Genomic DNA, 22,015 nt, shown 5'->3' with positions numbered 1-22,015 from the left:
TAAACAGGTGGATAGTGCAGAAGTTAGTGAGGTTAGTGAAACAGGGCTACCCCAGATCGGACGATGTCGGGACAATCTTGCATGTTGCTTGCATGTTAGGTAGCCGGAGTGAGCCAGCCATGATTTTAGGCATTCAAACTTCTTTCTAAAACTCGTTACATATATATATATATATATTACAAAATATTAGTCCAAGCCAAACAAATATAGGTATACACGCCAATAACGCCACGGGCGAGCCTGACAATACCAATATCAACGCAAAAAGAAAAAAAGAAAAATCATCATGCAATCTACACATAAATGGCACTGTCTAAGAGGAATCACAGCTCCTTCTTCAAAAAGTGCTCTGGTTTATGTGTCGTCTCATAGTCGACGTGCACATAGGCACGCTCGACATCCGGCAGAGACTCGAGCTTCATTTGCAGTTCCTCGGCGACGTCGTGCGTGGCCATTAGCGTTGCGTCGCGGTCCATGACGACGTCGACTTCAACGAGGAGGCGGGGTCCGGAGGTATATGCTCGCACAGTGTCGATGGCTGTGATTGCGGGGGAGTGTGTCATTGCTAGGGAAATTTACCAGTCAGTCCGAAGAAGAAAGACGGGGGACGAAGGCGAGAAGCAAGGCTTACAGATATATGTGATTAGTTGTTGCATTTGCGTGTCCGCAGTCACGCCAATGAGTAGCTGGAACTCGGAGTAGGAGGTGCGCAGCCACAGAAACGCAACCAGACACGACAGCATCACCGCGCCCATGGGATCAATCCACCAGCGCAGCTTACTTCCGCCGACCGAGGTCAGGATACCGATTCCGTTGATGATGATATCGTTACGATGATCCTCCCACAGAATGCGGACTTGCGAGAACTGGTTGCGCAAGGCGAAGCAATACAGGAAGAGAACCAGTTTGGTCATAAAGGCTATGGCAACGGCAATTATGGAGGTTAGATAGAACGGTTCGGTCTTCTCGGCGCTCCCGTCGGCGAGCTCCTTGATGGAGAACGCGATGATGATGAAGGAGACTGATGTCATGAGGAAGCAGAAACAGATGTTGCCCACGGTTTCGATGCGGGCTTTGCCCGCGGGGAATTTGCGAGGGTCGACGCGCGATACGGCCTTGTTGGATAGCAGGAGAGTCACGTTGGACAGGGGATCGAAAATGGCGTCGGCCATGGTGGTGAAGAGGGACAGGGAGCCGGAAGACACGGCGCCATAGATCTGGACCACGGACAGGACGACATTGGCGGCAAAACTGCCCCAGACGGCAATCTTGAACTTCAACTGGTTCGAGTTGTTGAGCTCCTTGGCGGCGCGCACATGCTCGTCGACGGGGGTCAGGAGGCGCTCGATATTCTCGTTTTGCACCTGGTAGAACTCCTGCAGTTTGCCTGAAGTGGTCAGCGCGAATCTGTCGCCAATGAAGGACGGCGTGACTCGGTCTCGTTTGCGCGAAGTGTTGGCTCGGATCTGTTTGATTTCTGCCTCTGTTTTGATCTTCGAGGCCAGCTGGAGAGGGTCGTTCACGGGCGTGTAGCGCGGAGGCGAGTTCCGTTCTTCATCGGAAGCCGCGCCGCCGTCGGTAGCCGCAATGTTCTCGACTACTTGGACTGCTGCTGCTGCTGTTTCATTGTTGCTGCTTGGGAGAGTGGCTGCTCGAGACAGGGAAGACGCCGACTGACGGGCTTCGTGGGAGTCGCGGGCGTGGCTGTGGAAAGGGTGCGGATGGAGCGAGATTGAATGGCGGAACTGAGGGTGGTTTTCCATTTTGTGCCTGTGATAGTTGTTCTAATTGAATCGGGCCATCTGCTGCGAGACTGGAGAGGACTTTTCTGTGTAGCAATAAAGTATCGTGATATAGCGCGGGGACCCACGGACAGCGGCGGAAAGATTGATAAAGGAGTTATGTTAATGCCTGAGGCTGGGCCCGCCTGCCAAGCGGCTCCGTGCCAATCAGCACGGCGCGTTTCCTTGCAGTTCCTCCCAGCGATGATTCGAAAGACTACGACTAGTTTAAAAATGACTCGAGCGAGATGGCTTTGAGGCTGTGCAGAGCGCCCCACTGAACTGTCAACGACTGAGTTGCTTGTGGAAAGAGGCAAAGGAGCCACAGTTTGCCGAACCTCTTTTCATTCAGTCCGTCAATATCTACTTCGCCAGGAACAGGCCCTCGAATTGCCTCCTTCTTATTGAATTCCCAATCCCCGCGACCATGAAGCGCATGCTTTCCGGCCTGCAAAGGCGTGTTAGTATGTCTTCCCAAATTCCTTCTGAATTCCGTCTAGTATGATGGCAATGCGGAGAAAGTGGCTGCCGTACCACAACAAACAGTCAGCCAGCTAACAAACAAACACGCAAACAGCATCCCCCTTGCAGACGCAGACGCAGACGCAGGAGAGTGCCTCGCCCTCCCCCGCTGGATATGACACCCCTGAAGCCGTCGTTGCTCGAGAAATCGTGCGTTCGTTCTTGACACCTACATGCTTGCGCGGAAGACAAACCCCGAAGATGATGCTGATCCGTGCCCCAAGAAAGCTTTCTGTGAATCCGGCTCTGAGCCTGGCGCTACTAATACTGTACGATGAAGCTATCCATCGCATCGCATTCTGCTAACGTGTCACAGTCCAGCGAATATGTCCATCTCCCCGCCATAGTCGAGGCCGCCGAGTCGAGCGCCGCCGCTGCCAAAGAGGCCTCCGTGCGGATACGCAAGTACCTGTCAAGCCCGGCAAAGGCGACCGGCACTGTGCAATACAACGCCATTATGCTTATTCGCATTCTGTCCGAGAACCCCGGCCATAGCTTTACGCGCAACTTCGATGCCAAGTTTGTCAGCACGGTCAAGGAACTCCTGCGGCAGGGCCGAGACTTGTCCACCCAGCAAATGCTGCGCGAGACGTTGGAAACGTTTGAGACGCAAAAGTCATGGGACGAGGATCTTGCAGCTTTGCTGGCTATGTGGAAGAAGGAGAAGAGTAAAATGGTGAGATCGCCCTGTTGGATTAAAGGAGAAGAACTGAGACTAAAGACTCAATAGCCTCCACCCCCGCAAGTGGCCTCACAATATCAACAACCACATTTCCCTCGTCCTGTGCCTACTCACGGGCAATTGCCTCCGCCAGAGGAACTCGCGTCGCGCATATCCGAGGCGAAAACATCCGCGAATCTGCTCATTCAACTCTCGCAGAGCACACCAGCCGCCGAAGTCCAGTCACACGAGTTGATGCGCGAGTTCTCCCAGCGCTGTCAAGCCGCTTCCAGATCTATTCAGAGCTACATGGCTGTGGAGAATCCTCCGCCAGACGAAAATACCCTGCTTACGTTGATCGAGACGAATGATCAATTATCCGTGGCTCTATCGAAATACCAACGCACACTCCTGAATGCTCGGAGAGCAATGGGCTCTGCGACTCCTGGCGCTACATCACCACCACCACCTGCTACTAATAGTAGCGGCAATAGCAGTGGGAGTAGCCCAGTTAATGGGATTTCAAATGGAGAAACGACACAGTCAAGGGGTGCAAATGCATCCCCCCCATTTGACAGCGGGTCTGCTGCCGTTTTACCTACTTCTCCGCCACCTATGCATTCGTCACTTAACGAGCCATTTTCGACATCCGCGCTACCTAGATTTGAGGCTCCAGCTTCATCACCACCTCCAGCCTCCGTTCCAGCTTCCAGTCAACCCGCACCAAGACGCTATGAGTATAATGCCGACGAGTTCAACGTTGAGAATCCATTTGCGGATAACACGACCGAAGAACATTCTCGATCATAACGACCACCTTGTTGTCCCTGCATTGATGAGAGCCCGAGTTATGTTTTCTTCTTTTCTTTATACCATGTTTCATCGAACATAAAAAGACATTCGTTTACGTGATTATGTGTGCTTTTCGAGATCGATGCCCCATATATATACCCCCCAACTTTGAATGATGTGTATAGCCGTGTTGGTCAGTCAGTATATTCTTTCAGTTCTTTCTGTGTTTAGCATGCATTTCTCTGCATAGCATCGTGAACTCTCCGCATGGAAGTGAATCCATCTTTATCATCCACCTAGTCGATTTACTTCAGTAGGTAAATTGGAAAAGGTAAAAAAATTGTTATTGTTCCCTCCTTTGTAAATAAAACAAAGTTGACGCCGTGACTATGAAAATCTCATCGTGGCATTTAAAAATAAAAAAAAGCTTCAGGATAGGAAGAAGAGGTTAGGTGGTAATAGAGTAGGTAGGTATATGGTAATGTTCCCCTTTTTTGTTCCCACGCCTCGTCCTTTGACCCCCATCCTTTTTTGATTATTTCTTTTTTTTTTTCTTGTCGTCATTCTAATCACCATGGTCTCGCTCTCCGCCCCTTAATTCTTCCGAATTTAAGCCTCTGTAAGGGCGCGGCGGATCTGAGCACCACGCTGGCGAGAGTTGAGACGGGATTCTTTGGCGACAACGTGAGGAGCCTTCTGGACAACTTCTTCACCCTCGGTGAGGATGAGCTCGATGTGGCAAGGGTTGGTCATGTAGGGGTTGATCTAGTCACGTCAGTATTGACAATATATGACCTAGTACGGTTAGCTGGATGAATTGAACATACACGACCGTGGGCACGGTAGGTGCGTCTGCGACCCTTGGGGGCTTGGTTGACCTGGATGTGCTTAACGACGAGGTTGCTGGTGTCGAGACCCTTGGTGTCGGCATTGGCCTCAGCGTTCTTCAAGAGACCGAGGAGCTGCTCGGCGGACTTGACGGGCCAGCGGGCCTTGGAGACGCCGAATTCCTTGCCTGTGATGATGTTTTATTAGACCAATTCTTGAATCGTTCGCATCAAAGGCAGTCCTTCGAATCTCCTTTTTTTTTTTTCTTTTCTTCTCCACGGCCATTCTCCCTTCCTCGTCCAACGCTGACTATTCCAGGGCATTGATTCGATGTTTCACTCACCCTGGGCAGTGCGACCGGTGCTTCCGGCATATCGGCGCATGGGAACGGCCTCCTTGTGATTGATGACGTTCTCGAGGTAGACAAGAGCACGCTGCAGCTTCCATCCGTTGATGGCCTGGGCGGTTTCCCGAGTGTTCTTGAAGCTAACACGCAGGTAAGAGCCCCGGGCGCGGGCGCTCTTTGCGTTGGGAATCGACGCGGCGTAACGGACCTATGTATTTGGGATTGCAACATGTCAGTCTTCTGACATTTTTCTTACTTTTCGTTCTCGATTCAAGTCGCAGTAGAAAAAATGATTCTTGCTGATATCGTCCGGGCGAGAGGATAGCATCAAAGAGCCCGAATAGAAATAATAACGACATCCGAATTCCTCAACTACCATCCTGCGACTTCAACCATATCCAGAATCTTCCGCCACGCCGACCGACTCGAGCAAGAATAATGAATCGTAAAGAGAATGCACTCACCATCTTGAAAGATTGCCGGAAAAGAGATGGTCCTCGGTATCGGGTGTCGAAGGGGGGATGTAGTCGTAAAAAGGCGTCGTCGGCGAAACTGTCGAGATCCTCGCGGGTGGTGTGCTTTTTTTCTGGCTTGGCGCCCGATCGCGGTTAAGCCCTAAGCGAGCCCTCGCACTAGGCTGTTTCGGGCTGTTGTCACATGATGCGGGGCTCCTATTGGAACAGGTGCCTAAGCTAGTTAGTTGACAGGACGCGAATCTAGTTATCAGGTCAGTGCAGGAATCGGAATGTATTAAGCCTACTGATTCCAGTAAGGAGCCTACTAAACTATTCTATGCCAGTCTATATGATAATATATCCATAAACTCTTCGTGCTCATACACAATTCAAAGTCTATTTTCTTAACTAGCATATTAAGCAATTATAGTAAGATTAATAATAAGACCTCAATCTAATCAGAGAATGTTATTCTTATAAATGATTGACAACTAGACCCTATTCCTTGATCAGGATTGGCATTTGATTCAACACTTCTCTTTTAAATGTTGTGGTAGAGGTAAAATACTACATATCAGATCTCCCCGGGAGATCTCGCTGGCCTGAAGGATAAAAGGGGGCGCCCGCGGTTATATAAAATACACATTTCCTTCCATACAGTTCCAGGGTATACGTTGGCCGATCCGGAGGTGGTCATATAAGGGCAGGTTCAAGTGCATCCTTTGGGCTGTACAAAAGCGCAATCGATGTAGATAGAACCTAATAAAAATGACATTCCAAATGTGCATCCTTTGTGACACTGAAATAATTCTCGGCTTCTGTGTCAAGAACCCCGGTGAGGCCACAACCTTTTGCTCAGAACCCACCGGCATCTGGACCTCTTCATTATCATGTTTGGTATGTTGTTCATGACAGGAAAAGTGTACGATGGGATGTTAAAGGTCCGTGCCTAGGAGTCGTGCTACCTGGTTTCTATTTATCAGACACTGGACGATTTCCTGCAAACACGAGTGGAAAACGAGGAGGACCGAGGAAATCCGAGTAGTGAGGAAGCGTGATAGAGAGGTTTTGAGTGATTGATAATCATTTGGCCGGCCTGGAATACTTTTCTATGGCCACGTATTGTGTATCGCCTAGGGTTATATGGATTATATTGGAAAGATGCAGCGAGTCTCACGGTAGAACATGCTATCAGATAGCTTGAAAGCAAAAAACTTCAATCCCCTTGCAGCGACTTCGATCTAGACCTTCCATGTGCTACAAGATAGCAACGAACATTCTTCTTAATTTTCTCAGAATGATGGATCTGCTTTTCATTCCTGCATTGATTGCTATTATGTATATGAAAGGAACTTGCCATACAAATTGCACTGACCGATGGATCATATATTGGTCCCGAATACTTCTTCAAAGTGTACCCTATCGAACCTTTTCCCTTCACCCCTGATATTAGAAATCATTCTGTCTTGCTTACTCAACAGCTTTACATACTATAGTAATGAAGAAATTCTCTACAGATGCCCTATCCGGCATCTGCACGCAGGAGCAACTTAACCTCCTGGACTCGGTAGACGCTCTGCGTTTGCAAGGGATCAGCCACTATGTGTCGCTACCACAAATCATCGTCTGCGGCGATCAATCGTCTGGGAAGAGCTCCGTTTTGGAGACAATATCTGGGGTTGCATTCCCAGTGAAGAGTAATCTCTGTACAAGGTTTCCCACTGAACTAGTGCTACGCAAGAGTTCGCAGATCGGAGTAAGCGTATCTATTGTCCCTCACCCCTCACGAAGCGAATCAGAACAGCGCTCATTAAGCAGCTTTCGGGAAACCCTAGACAGTTTCGATAATTTACCCATTCTGATCGGAAATGCCAAAAGTATCATGGGGATCTCGACGCATAGCAAAGCCTTTTCAAATAACATACTTCAGATAGAGGTCGCAGGACCAGATCAGCCTCATTTGACCATTGTTAGTCTCCCCAGCCTTATACACTCAGAAACCAAACAACAGTCCGCAGCGGACGTGACGCTTGTACAAGAAGTCGTACAGAAGTATATGAGAGAACCAAGAAGTATTATCCTAGCGGTTGTCTCAGCTAAAAATAATTCTACAAATCAAATTGTGCTTCGTCTGGCTCACACTACGGACGAATCTGGGCACAGGACCATGGGGGTTATCACAAAGCCGGATGTACTGATCCCTGGCTCGGAAACCAAGAAAATGTTCATTTCGTTGGCCAAAAATCAAGAGGTCGACTTTCATTTGGGATGGCACGTTCTGAAGAACCTCCTAGATACTGAAAAGGCTCGAGGAACACTCTCTGACCATGACGCACAAGAGCGGGAGTTCTTCTCGCAAGGTGTCTGGGAGTTCATGCCCAAGAACTTACTTGGGATCAACAGATTAAGAGACCATCTGAGCACACTGCTGCTGTCTCAGATAGCGACCGAGTTGCCAAATTTGATTGACGAGATAAAAGTTCAAGTTGACAAGTCGAACGAGGAGCTAAAACGCCTTGGTAATGCCCGGGAAAGTTTACAGCAGCAGCAAGCTTACCTTTTTCATATCAGCCAGGCCTTCCAAACGACCGTGAAAGCTGCCGTTGATGGAACATACAATAGCGCCTTTTTTGATGACATACACGCTGACTCGGGCTATCGAAAGCGACTGCGTGCAGTGGTTCAGAATCTAAACGAAGCTTTCGCGGATAATATTAGCCGTCATGGTCATCGCAGAAAGATCGCTGCTTCAAGTGAACCCAAAATTCTTGACCAAGACAGCCAAATTATGCTGACACGGGCGGAATACATCCGACATATTGAAAAGATCCTCAAAAGAACTCGAGGCCGAGAGCTACCGGGAACCTTCAACCCAATGATTATCTCTGAATTGTTCATGGAGCAATGCATGTTATGGGAGAGCATTACCAGCAGCCATATTTCTCAAGTAGCAGATGCCGTGAAGCAGTTCATAGGCTCAACGATTGCACATATCGCTGATAATGCCACTTCGACAGTTCTAATGCGGGAAATTTTTGAGCCTAAATTAGACGATCTTCGACAAGCAGCACAAGAGAAAATCTTGGAATTACTCGTACCACATACCCACGGCCACCCGATCACCTACAATCATTATTTCACCGAGAATCTACAGAAAATTCGCAACGAGCGCCGTGAGAAGGAGATCATGCAATCGATCCGAGCCTTCTTCAACGCGTCAGACCTAGAAACAGTTGCTAGGGAAGTCGAATCTGTAGACCTGCGGGGTCTCTCTCGTCGAATCGTCCAGTCTACAGAGCCTGACATGGGTCAGTTTGCGTCTGCTGAGGCCTTGGATTGCATGCTTGCATATTACAAGGCGAGTGTTTCCTGCCATGCTATACGATCCATATTGACTGTATCATAGGTGGCTTTGAAGCGCTTCATTGATGATTTTGCTGTCGAGGCAATTGAAAATAAGCTCGTCGTACCGCTATCGAATCTTTTCTCCCCTATTGCGGTATTTGAAATGACACCAAAGATGGTCACCTGTATCGCGGGGGAAACCAAGGAATATCGGAGTCTCAGAGAACAGTTGAGTAAAAAGCTCGATATTCTTGTCAGAGGTCTAGAAACCTGTAAAAAGTTTGTTGGAATTCGTGGCATAGGTATGGGTTATAGTTGATTTGCAAAGACCCTATTTACTAACAACCTAAATCTGCTATCTAGTCATGGAAAGCAACATGAAACCGGCTTCAGCTACTGTTACCCATTCGCCTCAAAGAAAATGTCATCCTTCAGCATCCGAGCAGTCTGAAGACTTTTCATTGCCCGCCGAGGAAACTGATGCCCAAGTCACCCCGCCAGAGGACTCGCAGCTCTCTCCAACCATATTATCTGACCAGGCCGAAAGGATTGATTTGGTCCCTATCGAGAGTCTAAGTGACTGTACTCCTCTCGCCCCAGGCGAAGATCAGAATATTGCTAATCGTATCCCAGAGTGGATCCAAGATACAATACCTGATGCTTTAGAGCAGGAAAGACCTGCTGATGTCACAGTCGATATAGGACCACCTGGCCCAGCAGAAGAAGAATGGCCGTTATCGATGATTGGCAAGTCTAAAAAATCCAAGAAGAAGAATAAGAGGAAGAAACCGTCGGCTGAGAAGGAATTGGATGTGCCTATGGAGCAAAACGCAATAGAGTGACTCGAGATTTGTGGTTTCTGCAGAGCCAGCTAGAATTCGAATGTATCCAAGAATCAATAATCAATACTAAATGACCTCCCGCCGCTAGTTGGGCTAGCGGCTTGGCATGCCCCGTTATATAAAGAGGCAGCGATTACTTAGATCTTAGCTGTATAACTTAGTTGTACGTTTTCTATTCGAATCTAGTTAGTCCTAGGCCGAAGCCAATGCTAAGCTACGTTCTTGCAATCCCTGTCGCACGACAGTGTCACTGAGAAAGCATTTAGAAAGCACCTAGAAATCATTTATGATAAAACTATTGAGAATCATTCCGGAAAATATTACATTGACTGCGCACAGACCAAGTGCCGCACTTGGCATGGAAAATTAGAAAGTCCGGTTCCGGCACATCTATTTCATTCAGACATTCGGTTCTCTGTTCTAGTCATTATAGAGTATAGCTAGCTAGCTACTTCTTCTGCTCTGGTATTTGAGTCACTAACACGCCCTTTTCCACCGCCGACCGCAGATTCTCCAGCACCAGCAGCTCCATCTCCTTTTGCGTTTCGAACGTCATCGTTCCAATATGCGGGAGCAGGAATACCTTGGAGCTCTTCAGCAGCCCGTCGTCGACTTGCGGCTCGTTCTCATACACGTCGAGACCAGCGGACGCCACCTAGGAGTATGCAGTCAGCACCAGACACGGTTGTAAATAGCCTTCGTCTGGGAGAGGAACAGGGGACCAACCTTCCCAGACTCGATTGCGGCAACAAGAGCCTTCTCGTCTATCAACGCCCCACGCGCTGTGTTCACAATAACCACACCGTCCTTCATGTTCGACAACTCCTTCGCACCGATAATGTGTCGAGTCGACGGGTTTAGCGCCAGATTCAAACTGAACACATCGGAGCTGGCAAGCAGCTCGTCGAAGGAGACGTACTTGGCGCCATCTTCGAGTTCGGGAGATAGCCGGCTGCGATTATGGTACTGGATAGTCATTCCAAAGGCTTTTGCGCGGTGGGCCATTTCCTATGACAACTCAGTCTTTGTTTTTGGGGGGCTGAAATGGAAGGCAAGGAAGGGAAGTTCGTAGATATACCCTGCCGATGCCACCCATTCCGAGAATTCCAAGCACCTTGCCCTTGGGATCGTGGCCTAATGTAGACTTGCCTAGCCATTCGCCAGCCCGAATGGAAGATAGAGGAACATGCGCCTGACGCAGGGCACCAATCATTAAGAAAATGCCAACGTCGGCGGTGGCATTGTTCACGGCAACTGGAGTGCTAGAAACCGCAATTCCTAAAATCTCGGCTCTCAGCATCTTTATCAGGCTAGTCTTTATGTAGAGAGGTAAACCGACCAGCCTCCGTCACAGCAGGAACATCAATATTGTCGTATCCAGCCCCGTTGTGCACAATGTATTTAACCGACTTGGGCAGCGCTGAAACCAGCTCGCTATCAAACCGGCCCGTGTACTTGGTAGAGGTATTGCTGCGATATATCACGACGACATCGTCATATATTCCACTCTTGCAATGCTGCAGAAACTGCTCTCGTGTCCCGTTTGGGAATTCCTATAATAGGACGCCAAACGAGTCAGTCTCTTCTCTTCTGTCCGAACACAATGAAGAGACTCGCCTTGAGCGTTAATGTCGACGAGAGCTGCTCCCATTCTGGTCGCGCGTGGGTGATTTCGCCTATGAGCAGGGCTGCTTGCGACGGCATTGTTGCGAAGTGTCTGGCTACGCTGGAGAGGCGTTGATGCGGGTTTGGTTCTGGTGAGCTATGCATTAGGAAGAGTGAAGATGAATGAATGGGTATGGTCACTCACGCGCGAGGAGTTTCAGGGCGCCAGACGTGCGGAGATGCAAATTGGAGGAGAAACTTCTGTATCCAAGCATAACTCGATGGGATGTTTGGGTTTATATGAACCTACCTACTCTGCCATTACTTCTGATTTACTATTTGCGCTTCCAGTGAACAACCAACACGCACCGCATCAATTGCCGACCCCCACGGAGTCAATAGCCGGGGAAGCTGCCCCTCCGCGGCGGATCGGATTTCTCGCCGGTGTTTACATACTCGGCGTCTGAATATAACTATCCACGACTCATCAACTGACTTGGCTGTTCTTTGCCTTTCTGTCTCTTGCACAACTACACTCGACATCTGTCCGGGGTCTCTGTTCCAGTGATATAAGTAGCAGGAAGCCTAATTCAGTCTTGCTCGTCTCCAAGCTAAACGTATAAAAGTCATATTCATCAACCAAGCATACCGAGATACTCATACTCACGAATCAAACGAAACAATACTGCTATTGGACAGGCAAAAATGTCTGCATCAACACCATCTAAAGCCCTAATTCTTCACGGCGCCAAAGATCTGCGCTTAGTACGTCCAGGCATATTCCTTGACATCCCCCCGAAAGGCCTTCTCCATTCTCTTATAAAACTAACTGCTGCTCAGGAAACACGAGATATCCCAGCACCATCAGGCAACGAAGTGCAACTCGCCATCCGCGCCACTGGCCTTTGCGGCTCTGACCTACACTACTACACCCATGGACGCAACGGCGACTTTGTAGTCCGCTCACCCATGGCCCTCGGCCACGAGTCCAGCGGTCTCGTCACAGCCGTGGGACCGGACGTGAAAACCCTCAAACCGGGGGATCGAGTGGCCCTAGAAGTCGGCCTCCCCTGCCGGACATGTATCTACTGCGCCGCGGACCGCTACAACCTCTGTTCCAACATGCGCTTTAGATCAAGCGCAAAATCGTTTCCGCATCTGGACGGCACCCTGATGCAATTCACTAACCATCCGGAGGATATGTGCCACAGACTCCCGGACTCGGTGTCCTTTGCGGGCGGTGCGCTTGCAGAGCCGCTCGCAGTGTGTCTGCATGCTATTCGCCGGTCTCATCCGCCGACCAGCGAGGAAGCAGCGCTGGCAAAATCACTGAATGAAGAGAGTGCCGCGATGATCTTTGGCGCCGGCGCAATCGGGCTTTTGCTGGCGACTGCGCTAGCAACGTCGCAGCATTTCACGTCCATTGTCATTGCGGATATTGATGCTCGACGCCTCCAAGTCGCCGAGTCGTTGGGGCTGGGCTTGAAGACGTATCTGATTGAGCGCTCAGCGACGCCGTCGCCTCCCAAGGATGCGCCGCAAGAGGAGCAGACGGCCTATGCGATGAAGACGGCGCAAGAGACGGCGAATAAGATCAAGGAGGCGCATAAGATACCCAACGGGTTTGCCAGGGTGTATGAATGCACTGGTGTTCCACCGTGCGTGCAGGCTGGTATTTACATTGCTGCACCAGGCGGAGTGCTGGTGCAGGTTGGTATGGGCGCGCCGATTCTGACATTGCATCACGGCGCGGCGATGCTGAGGGAGGTTGATGTTATTGGCGTTTTCCGTTATGACAAGCATGCGTATCCAGCGGCTATAAAGCTGCTAGAAAACGAGACTTTTAAGAGAGTGGAGGACAAAATTGTCACGCATAGAGTGAAGTTGGCTGAGGAAGGGCAGGGGGAGAGGGCGTTTACGCTGGCTGGCAAGGGCGTCGATGAAGAGGGAGTTCCTGTAGTCAAGGTGATGATTGAGGGCTAGAGAATGTTATCTAATTGATCATATATACCTAGGATAAAAAATGAAAATAAAAGATAATATACTTGTATATATGGATAATCAGTTATTTCAACCCCCCAGCCAACAGCAGACTCTGTCCCGTCATATACCCCGTCGTAACCAGCATCGTCACAGTATTAGCCACTTCTTCCGGCAAACCCAATCTGCCAATTGGGATACCTTCCGCTATACCGGGGATTGCAGCAGCATTCGGGATCATCCCGGTATCCCCAATCATAGCAGGCGCAACGTCGTTGACACTGATATTATACTCGGCGAGTCGCGTAGCCAAATTTCGCATCATCCCTGTCATGCCTCCTTTCGAGGCTGCATAGTCTGTTTCATCATGAGTTCGTCCGAGCATTTAAGGAACCAAAAAAAAAAAAAGAGAGAGAGAGAGAGAGAGGCAAGTCTCACGGCATCCATTGATCCCACCACCCTGCGCAGCAATCGACGACATAAAGACAATCCGACCCCATTTCTGATCCCGCATATGATTCACAACGCCTTTGACAAGAATGAACGAGGCGCGGAGGTTGACACTAATAGTATAATCGAATTCCTCGAGCGTGATGTCCCACACCTGCGGCACACGCTTGCCATAGCCGGCATTCGAGACGAGAATGTCAGGTCGTTGGCCGTGTTTCTCGTCGATTTCCTTGAACATGTTCTCAATGTCATCAGCCTTGCCAACGTCGACTTTGTGGATAGATATGCGCAGGCTGTTGTCGAGTAGGGTGAGCTCGTCAACAAGGGCCGTGATGCCGGCCAGGCTCGACATGTAGGTTAATGCTAGATGCGTGCCTTTCGCGGCTAGTTGGCGGGCACATGCTGCTCCAATTCTGGTCTGGTCTTAGTATATTCTTCGATGAAGTATGGGTTGGAAGGGACGATGTATGTACCCGCCAGAAGCACCCGTGATGAGGGCCAAGCGGCCCTTGATATCGTTTAATTGAGACATGGCGACAGTCAGTAAGCATGAAGGTGACGTCTGGAGAATCTTCCTCCATATTTATTTACTGCCTAAAACATGAGGGCTGATGTCGGGCTATGAACCGCTTCGGATTTACTCCGAGTGGGGTACCGCTTATTGAAATGTTTTCAATGCCGGTATGAAAATCGTACAGTATAAAGAACGCAGACAGAGAAGTAGGTATAATACATCAAAAGAACAGGCTGGTATCGCCCGTCCATAGGGGCGTCTGCAATATCTGTTGCTGCTGCCCAACAGTGCCGTATATGTTACTACTGTCATGCAAGCCGCCTCCATCAAATCCCAGAATACTCGCTGCCATCTGATCACCAGACACATAATCGCCAACAGCACCCAAATCAAGCCAAGAGAAGTCATTTGCCGGGTCAAAGTGTGCCTGCTGTTGGCTACTACGTCCGTCTGGCAGTGTCGAGTTCGTGTTTGAGTTCGCGAGATTAGGAATGGAAATTTCATTACGACGTCGCGACTCGGATGATGCTACAGATCCTGAAGAACGCGACGGCTTCCATAGCAGCTCGAGAAGTCTTGCATAACGTGAGCCCATGTCATCAGGCCCAGCGCTGGCGCGGTAAAGTGTCTCGGTGGTTCGTGAGACCAGTTCCCGGACTTCGACTTCTTCATTTGGAGACATGACACCGAAAGAACGGGCCTAGAAAGAGAGTCAACCATGAACGATGGTTGTAAAGTCACACAAAGATTACCTTGTACAAGAACACCGCCGCATAAATGCTATACCTGAATTGGGAAGCGTCAGTTGAATTTTCGATGCTTGGCTGCGAATCTCCAACAACTCACAAATAATAACGCGACGGCATGAAACGCAAGTGCTGCTCGGGGCTAATCGAGCCAACGAGTATGTTTAGGTACGTCTTTGCCGCTTCGAGCGATTCATATATAAAGCGTGCATCGGGCATCGAGGCAATATTGCTGAACGTCCCCCTCAAATGTTCTCTTTGGTGGTGTTGATCAGCCATATCTGGCTTTCGCACAATCGCCTGAGAGATGGCTGCTTGAAACGCGAAGGCGTTGGTATAGAGCCTTAAGTACTCATAAGACATTTGGAGAGTGATCTTGATATGAGGCGAGCCTAAAGCGTGGCGGCAATGCGCAAACGTTAATTTTTGTTTTCTCATCTTTGTTTAACCGTCTTCGGAATTGCTCACAGTTTAGACATCCCCATGTCTGATTCCATCTAGATATTGCCGTCCGAAAATCATCGGCATATTTGATGTAGTCTCCCATAAGCATCATTTGGTTACTCGTCCGCATTCCCGAGTACAAAATTTCATGCACATTGTTGTATAACTGCGTCAATTCCAGAGTGGCCTGGATGATCTTGGCATAATCTTCGTCTCCTTCTGTGACGGGTTGCAAAGAAGGAAAATCATGGCTCACAAATCCAGTCATCGGACCCGGTCCTCGAGACCAGAAGGCTCTTCCAATTCTCACAGAAATTAGTCTATCCGAGATGTAGCAAGAAGTCCAGGCCAGGCGCTTGCGTGCATCGCAGTCGTCTCCGGAGGGGTCGCCTCTGAAAGAAGTGCGCTCCAATCCGAGAAAATAGCCCGAACGTAGCGCAAGACCTACATGCATCCACGCTGCGCGATCCTCTTCGCCCCTTCCGACACGTTCAATGTTCGGGCGGAGGCCCTGTGGTTCCCACTCTGCTATCAGAATCAAAGCCTCGACTGCTTCCACATCACAATCAACGCCAGCGGCAATGCTAGATATTAACTCGTGCATGTAGTTCGAACAGTATTCATGAATGTGAGGCAAATCAACTAAATCTTTGGAAGCTATAGTGAGCACGGCCGTGAGCAAGTGCTTCTCACTGGCTGCAAATGTGTCTAGTGCCTCGCGATGGAAGTATCGTCTTGGAACGAGCGGTTGGTAAGGATGGAAATGTGCTTGGTATCGCTTTATCAAGTTGAATACCAAGTCTGGATCTAGTGAGCCATTTTTCACTAGCTCATACCCTCGGATCCCTGTAGAAACAGGAGCCTTGGGTGAATTACCAGCCACTCCATCTCGGACATACAAATCATGAGGCCCATGGTGAGTGAGGCTTTGTGAAGTCGGGGTCACACCCTCAGTCTCGCCTCCTCGCTTCGCAATTCCAGTTAAGCATTGCCACGCATCGGAGGGATTCCGAGGCACCCCGGAATCAATGGCGCTGTCCGAACTGGATGCAGGGTCGTGATCATCATCGTCTGGGCTGACGAGATCGGATGGTTTGCCAGCATGGTTCACGTAGAGATCTGAAACTGGAAAGCGAGGTACTGGAAAAGATGATCCGTGCTCTGAGTACCGCGAGATTGCAGAATTTCTTCTATGTGTCTGTGAAACAGACATTTCATCGTTGGAAATGGCATTGCTCTTGCTTTTACGAATTCGCCGTCCTCCCCGGTTGGAAGACCCCAGAACGCATTCGCGGCCTTCGCGAATACATCGTTGACAAGGTGGAGTTCCTGGACTGCCGCTGCTATCTCTGCGTACATCTTATCTTAACATTACTTCCTCCGAAAAAAGAAATTTTGCTTGGCGTCGAATACGCAACTCATCAACACTTACAGGTCACATCGGGACTTGCGCTGGCGGCAGTGTAGGCATGCTCGCGATACACGCTGTCCCGGGCCAAGCTTTCTATGTTGCTTCGACACAGGATTTGTATTTGTAGGGCTCATTTCAGTGGCTATTTCAACCGGTGCAGTTTATCAAGGGATAGCGGTTGAATATGCTCATGTTAATTCGCCGGGAGTCGCAGCTTGGACCATTTTCCGATGACGATGTATTATAAAGGGCACTTCTCAAGCACAGATGCTGCAACCCGAACGCGAGTCTTTAGCCCGTGAGTATTTTTGGCATGATGATCCGTCTTGACTGAGCAATCTCAGAGCTAAAAGTAGCGGCTTTCCCCGGATTATGTAATATACGTAGACCATGTGAGGTTAGTCGGTTCGTTAAGTCAAAATCCCCAAACCACACCCATGTCCGAGTTAAAACTAATGCTTTTAGTTGGTATACAGCTAATCCAAGCGTCAAATTCCTGTCTGTAATAACTCTTACCTGAAATCATCGAAACGCGCAGAAGGCCGAGAAACGAGGGTGATTTTCAATAGCCGATGGTTCTCCGCATCGGCTAATGACGGCGGCTGCCCCTCACTATGATGCTGGAAGAGAGCATTCGATTTTCCAGTACGACTCTTTGAAGACTCAATTCGTCTCGAGTCACTATCTGAAAAGGAGATCCGCGAAGACAGTTACACAGACCGTTCCGTGTATTCTGTTGAGAGCTTTGCCGGTCAGATTCCGCTGCATATCGTTTGTAAACACGCTTCGAAAATTATCGCATCGACGGCACCGAGTTTCAAAATATACACACAATGGCATCCCTCTTCTCTTTACAGGGAAGGACAGCCCTGGTCACAGGAGGGACGCGGGGTATTGGTCAAGCAATGGCTATCGCGCTCGCAGAGGCTGGGGCAGATGTTGTTCTAGTACAGGTATTACCAATCGCATAACAAACGCCCCATTATATCATGTTAAGACTCAAGACTGACTCCCGGGTGTACCAGAGGGACGAGTCCAACACTGCAACGCGAGATGAGATCGTTAATAAAATTGGCCGGAAAGCCTTGATACATGTTGCTGAACTATCTGACCGTGAATCGGTCAAGAAAATAATCCCTGCGCTGGTTGAGCAGGGTGTTAAGCCGGACATCCTCCTCAACTGCGCCGGAATTCAGAGGAGACACCCGAGCGAGAAATTTCCAGATGAAGACTGGGATGAGGTGGGTTTTTTTGGCCTGAATAACTATAAAAAATGCGCTGACATCATGAGTCTGTTGATCTAGGTCATCAACATTAACCTTACTTCGGTCTTCACACTTTCGCGCGAATTTGGTGCCTATCTGCTGTCTCGGGACGCCTCAGAGTTCCCTACGGGTCGACGAGGCGCAGTCATCAATGTGGGCTCGCTACTCTCTTACCAGGGAGGCATCACAGTCCCGGCGTACGCAGCATCGAAGGGTGGAGTAGCGCAGTTGACAAAGGCCTTATCCAACGAGTGGGTCTCAAAGGGTATCAATGTGAATGCAATCGCGCCCGGTTACATTGCCACGGACATGAATGTCGCCTTGATCAACGATGCGAATCGCAATACCAGCATTATGGCCCGAATCCCTGCCGGCCGATGGGGTAGGCCCGAGGATTTCAAGGGGGTCGTCGTTTTCTTGGCCAGCGAGGCTAGCAGCTATGTCTCTGGAGAGATGATTACCGTTGACGGTGGCTGGATGGGCCGGTGAGCAAGCGTGGATAGGACCACCACGACAGTCGTGACGTGTCTATAGTAAGATAGTGGTGCTCTTGCATCCCTTTCTGAAAGCTAGGTTCTGTGGCATCTCATCAGCTTCAGGCTTTGGCCGGGTGCCAAATTGGGTGTTCAACCTGCATAATCACCAGCACCAAGCGGAGTAGAATAGCAGTGATCTATTGATTGTGCTCAGCCATAGATGTAAGCTCATTGTGCGCAGTTGGCCCAATTGTGTAAATCAACATCAATGCTGGTGGTGAATGCTTCCTTCCTCCAGGTCGGTAACATCGGTAAGGACGTTACTGCCAAGGCCTCTTTCCATTGGCCCAACCGCGGTCTGGTAAGTTACAGGCGTACGGCTGCTGCCGGCCAATCAAGAGCGCTCCGCCGGGTTGTTCCTGCGTCGTTTGAGACCCGGCAGGAACAACTCAAGAGATCTCCGCCAGTCCTTGCAGCAGCCATCCTCCAAGGCCAAACTGCCCAGCCAACTCATCTTGTCGCGATTGTGAAGGCTCCGTCCCTTGGTTCATCTCCCCTCAATTGAACTTGGCCCTGAAACAATAGTGCTACATGCTTGGCGTTATCTGATCCTTCCAATATGAGGACAGCCGCAGTATCAGATCGCTGGCTTGAATCGCCAGGGTGAGTGAGTCCGATGCGACTTACTCATAATGACAGCTAACCCAGCCTGCCACTCTCTATTGTTGTCTTTTTGTCCTACCCAGCACAATAGCTCTATGTGTCCGCTCAATATCATCATGTCTACTGCCTAGATGGCTAGATCACTCTTCATTCATTCATTCATCTAATCAATAACGTATCGAAGCTGGCTCGTCGACGCAACACTGTCTGTCCTTGACTACTTATTACCCTCGTCTGAACAAACGTGCTAGACTTTCTCCCTCCTTTACTACTTCTTGACATCACGTTTCTGAATGCGTCAGGGACGTATGTTACTTACTCCACTTGAGTAGCCACAACGCTCCTTTGGAAACCCTGGTTATTATCGACCACTTCGACTTCAACAGCACGTGTTCTTTCCTGTGCCTACTTGGGCCCTGCCCGCTCTTCGAGGCTACTGGATAAATAACTGACAGGCTGCGCAATTCTGGTGTCCTCGACCCTCTTGCGGGGTGGCATTTGAAAACAGGGAATGTTGGCATCATCGAATATATCATAGAAGCCCAGAACTATTTGCCTTTCAATCTGTTCACTGGCTTTTTCGCAAGATCTACTTGTCAATTGACCTTTTGTGGATCGGCTTATCCGCATTCCGAACGGTTACCAGAACCACCACGCATTCCCGCCGTGTTTGCATTCGGAAGGAGAAGGAGAAAAGGCCCTATCGATTGAAGAAAATTGGCCTTCAGATCTGTAAGCTCAAGACGTTGCAGAACCATCCTTTCGAATCAGCGTCATGCCGTCATCTACCTAATCACAAACTAACATGGTGACGTAGGCATGTCCGTTCTGAATACCACCTCACACTTTAATAAACAACCAATTTACTGTTTCTGAAACGCACAGAGATCGGGTGAAAGCGTGACAAGTTGCCCCGTGTTGATTTGTCTTCGGCGACGGGAGCCCCGATGAGTTCCTCATCCTCGGGCCCTCAGGCCCATGGCAACACCGTGAACTATACCTACATCTATGAATACTCGAGAGGATTAAGCGGTGTGGATGTTACTCGCGATGAACTCGTTACACGAATTATCTGCGGCACTTTAGGCCTTGTTGCAGTAACGGTGTTCTTGTGTCGAATGGCTGAATTCGGCAATGCATACATTCGCCAAATAAGCTGCCTCTCGGGCACGGCACGGCAGCAACGCTTTTGGAGTATGGAAACATCTAGACTGTGGTCACTTATCAGGAAACATGTGGTTTATTCTCCTTTGTTTAGGAAGCGACATCACCGGGAATTTCAGCTGTCGTCTGCCCTTAACATGGGTGTTTTACCATCTCGGTTCCATACAGTTCTTCTTGCAATCTACATTCTCAGTCAACTTGCTTATTGCGCCTTACTCGATTACGCCGCTAATGAGAAATCAGCACTGGTTGCAGAGCTCCGGGGGCGTTCAGGAACTTTGGCAGTGCTGAATATGATACCCCTGTTTTTGTTCGCGGGACGCAACAACATCCTTATCTGGCTTCTTGGAGTCAGCTTCGACACATATAATCTGTTCCACCGATGGCTTGGTCGGATTGTCGTGCTTGAAGCCATTGTACATACAACGGCATGGTTCGTGAATGCTTGCGACGAACGGGGCTTTTCCGACGCCATCAGTCGAATACGAGACACGCCCTTTTTTGGTTGGGGTGCTGTTGGCGTGGTTGCCTTGGCTTTTCTCATAACTCACTCTCCATCTCCTATACGACACGCATTTTATGAAACATTCCTGCATTTGCATCAATTTGCGGCTCTGCTAGCAGTGATTGGCATCTACCTTCATTTGAAAATAGATTCTTTACCTCAACGTTCGTGGATCTATCTTGTCATAGGCTTTTGGTTTTGTGAAAGGAGCATGAGATGGCTTCGTCGGTTCTCGCTCAATTTCAATTTTCGAGGCGGTGGCAGTAGCACAATGGTCGTTGTCAAGGCGCTTCCCGGAGAAGCCTGCCGCGTAACATTTCATCTTCCACATCGAGTGCAAGTCAAAGCCGGTAGCCACGTCTATGCATTTTTCCCAACCATAGCCTGGTGGATGTCACATCCTTTTTCTGTTGCATGGGTTGATCCTAGCACCTGCGTTACGCCGCCCAGTCATCCTCCAAATATGTGGATGGGCGAAGCATACGATTATTATGACAAGAAGGAACTGATTAATACGAACCTCAGCCCTTCAAGCTTGGAAAAGCAAGATTTCATGTTTGACGAAAAGAATTATCACCGCAGTTATGAAGCCGCCAGGAAACAGCGGACATCATTATCCCTCATCATCTCAGCAAGATCCGGCATGACACGCAAGCTATACAATAAAGCCATGGCATGTCCCAGCCAGACCCTAAGAACACGCGGTTTTATCGAAGGTCCATACAATTCCGGCACATGCTCAATGGGCAGCTACGGCACTGTGGTTTTATTCTCCGGCGGCGCCGGTATAACTCATCACATGCTCCACGTTCGTGATCTCCTAATGCGCGCCGACGAAGGATGCGTGGCTACACAGTGTATCTATTTGATATGGTCTATTCGGTCCGCAGAGGCACTTAACTGGGTTCGCGAATGGATGGACTCGATTCTACGACTCCCAAATCGCAGGCAGATTTTGACTATCAAGCTCTTCATCTCCAAACCCAAAACACAACATGAAATCAAAAGTCCCAGTGAAACCCTGCAAATGTTTCCCGGCCGCTGCCGACCAAGTGTCGTTCTTGAGGAGGCACTGCTTAGAAGAATAGGCGCAACAATTGTCTCCGTGTGTGGCCCTGGAGCATTTGCAGATGAAGTGCGAGTCGCGACGAGGGAAAACATAGGGCGTGGAATGAGTCTGGATTTTGTGGAAGAGTCCTTTACTTGGTGAATTCTTTTCT

The 22,015-nt window shown here is 49.4% G+C and overlaps 10 protein-coding genes across 10 annotated transcripts, besides 1 other annotated feature; 5 read left to right on the top strand and 5 right to left on the bottom strand.

Moving 5' to 3' along the window:
* Positions 1 to 323: 323 nt before the first annotated feature.
* UA08_01083 (hypothetical protein) lies at positions 324 to 1,763 on the bottom strand (the record flags this gene model as incomplete). Its single annotated transcript, XM_020259831.1, has 2 exons — positions 324 to 565; positions 632 to 1,763. The coding sequence occupies 2 exons, from the start codon at positions 1,761 to 1,763 to the stop codon at positions 324 to 326; spliced, it is 1,374 nt and encodes a 457-aa protein (XP_020124489.1).
* A 445-nt stretch (positions 1,764 to 2,208) lies between these two features.
* On the top strand, positions 2,209 to 3,774 carry UA08_01082 (hypothetical protein; the record flags this gene model as incomplete). The annotated part of the gene is made up of 5 exons (XM_020259830.1): positions 2,209 to 2,245; positions 2,359 to 2,453; positions 2,492 to 2,572; positions 2,620 to 2,979; positions 3,034 to 3,774. The coding sequence occupies 5 exons, from the start codon at positions 2,209 to 2,211 to the stop codon at positions 3,772 to 3,774; spliced, it is 1,314 nt and encodes a 437-aa protein (XP_020124488.1).
* A 591-nt stretch (positions 3,775 to 4,365) lies between these two features.
* Positions 4,366 to 5,397, bottom strand: UA08_01081 (60S ribosomal protein L17; the record flags this gene model as incomplete). The annotated part of the gene is made up of 4 exons (XM_020259829.1): positions 4,366 to 4,521; positions 4,584 to 4,771; positions 4,928 to 5,138; positions 5,395 to 5,397. The coding sequence occupies 4 exons, from the start codon at positions 5,395 to 5,397 to the stop codon at positions 4,366 to 4,368; spliced, it is 558 nt and encodes a 185-aa protein (XP_020124491.1).
* Positions 5,398 to 6,883: 1,486 nt separating this feature from the next.
* UA08_01080 (hypothetical protein) lies at positions 6,884 to 9,572 on the top strand (the record flags this gene model as incomplete). Its single annotated transcript, XM_020259828.1, has 3 exons — positions 6,884 to 8,749; positions 8,792 to 9,032; positions 9,094 to 9,572. The coding sequence occupies 3 exons, from the start codon at positions 6,884 to 6,886 to the stop codon at positions 9,570 to 9,572; spliced, it is 2,586 nt and encodes an 861-aa protein (XP_020124490.1).
* Positions 9,573 to 9,644: 72 nt separating this feature from the next.
* Positions 9,645 to 9,894: a repeat region (Identified by RepeatMasker using a combination of RepBase library and repeat library created with RepeatScout).
* A 73-nt stretch (positions 9,895 to 9,967) lies between these two features.
* UA08_01079 (putative 2-hydroxyacid dehydrogenase UNK4.10) lies at positions 9,968 to 11,276 on the bottom strand (the record flags this gene model as incomplete). The annotated part of the gene is made up of 6 exons (XM_020259826.1): positions 9,968 to 9,992; positions 10,055 to 10,227; positions 10,299 to 10,580; positions 10,651 to 10,850; positions 10,912 to 11,125; positions 11,175 to 11,276. The coding sequence occupies 6 exons, from the start codon at positions 11,274 to 11,276 to the stop codon at positions 9,968 to 9,970; spliced, it is 996 nt and encodes a 331-aa protein (XP_020124849.1).
* Positions 11,277 to 11,882: 606 nt separating this feature from the next.
* Positions 11,883 to 13,160, top strand: UA08_01078 (hypothetical protein; the record flags this gene model as incomplete). Its single annotated transcript, XM_020259825.1, has 2 exons — positions 11,883 to 11,942; positions 12,018 to 13,160. 2 exons carry the CDS (start codon positions 11,883 to 11,885, stop codon positions 13,158 to 13,160), a joined length of 1,203 nt encoding a protein of 400 aa, XP_020124850.1.
* An 82-nt stretch (positions 13,161 to 13,242) lies between these two features.
* Positions 13,243 to 14,139, bottom strand: UA08_01077 (hypothetical protein; the record flags this gene model as incomplete). The annotated part of the gene is made up of 3 exons (XM_020259824.1): positions 13,243 to 13,514; positions 13,596 to 14,020; positions 14,081 to 14,139. The coding sequence occupies 3 exons, from the start codon at positions 14,137 to 14,139 to the stop codon at positions 13,243 to 13,245; spliced, it is 756 nt and encodes a 251-aa protein (XP_020124845.1).
* A 202-nt stretch (positions 14,140 to 14,341) lies between these two features.
* Positions 14,342 to 16,670, bottom strand: UA08_01076 (hypothetical protein; the record flags this gene model as incomplete). Its single annotated transcript, XM_020259823.1, has 5 exons — positions 14,342 to 14,821; positions 14,874 to 14,907; positions 14,968 to 15,259; positions 15,336 to 16,509; positions 16,560 to 16,670. 5 exons carry the CDS (start codon positions 16,668 to 16,670, stop codon positions 14,342 to 14,344), a joined length of 2,091 nt encoding a protein of 696 aa, XP_020124846.1.
* An 885-nt stretch (positions 16,671 to 17,555) lies between these two features.
* UA08_01075 (hypothetical protein) lies at positions 17,556 to 19,028 on the top strand (the record flags this gene model as incomplete). Its single annotated transcript, XM_020259822.1, has 4 exons — positions 17,556 to 17,675; positions 17,748 to 17,963; positions 18,027 to 18,472; positions 18,836 to 19,028. The coding sequence occupies 4 exons, from the start codon at positions 17,556 to 17,558 to the stop codon at positions 19,026 to 19,028; spliced, it is 975 nt and encodes a 324-aa protein (XP_020124847.1).
* Positions 19,029 to 20,073: 1,045 nt separating this feature from the next.
* On the top strand, positions 20,074 to 22,005 carry UA08_01074 (hypothetical protein; the record flags this gene model as incomplete). Its single annotated transcript, XM_020259821.1, has 1 exon — positions 20,074 to 22,005. One exon carries the CDS (start codon positions 20,074 to 20,076, stop codon positions 22,003 to 22,005), a length of 1,932 nt encoding a protein of 643 aa, XP_020124848.1.
* Between the last annotated feature and the right edge of the window lie 10 nt (positions 22,006 to 22,015).

Source organism: Talaromyces atroroseus (assembly GCF_001907595.1).
Source record: "Talaromyces atroroseus strain IBT 11181 chromosome Unknown scaffold_0, whole genome shotgun sequence".
Lineage (NCBI taxonomy): Eukaryota > Fungi > Ascomycota > Eurotiomycetes > Eurotiales > Trichocomaceae > Talaromyces > Talaromyces atroroseus.
The sequence above is the reverse complement of the archived record's forward strand: the minus strand, read 5'-3'. Positions and strand labels throughout refer to the sequence as shown.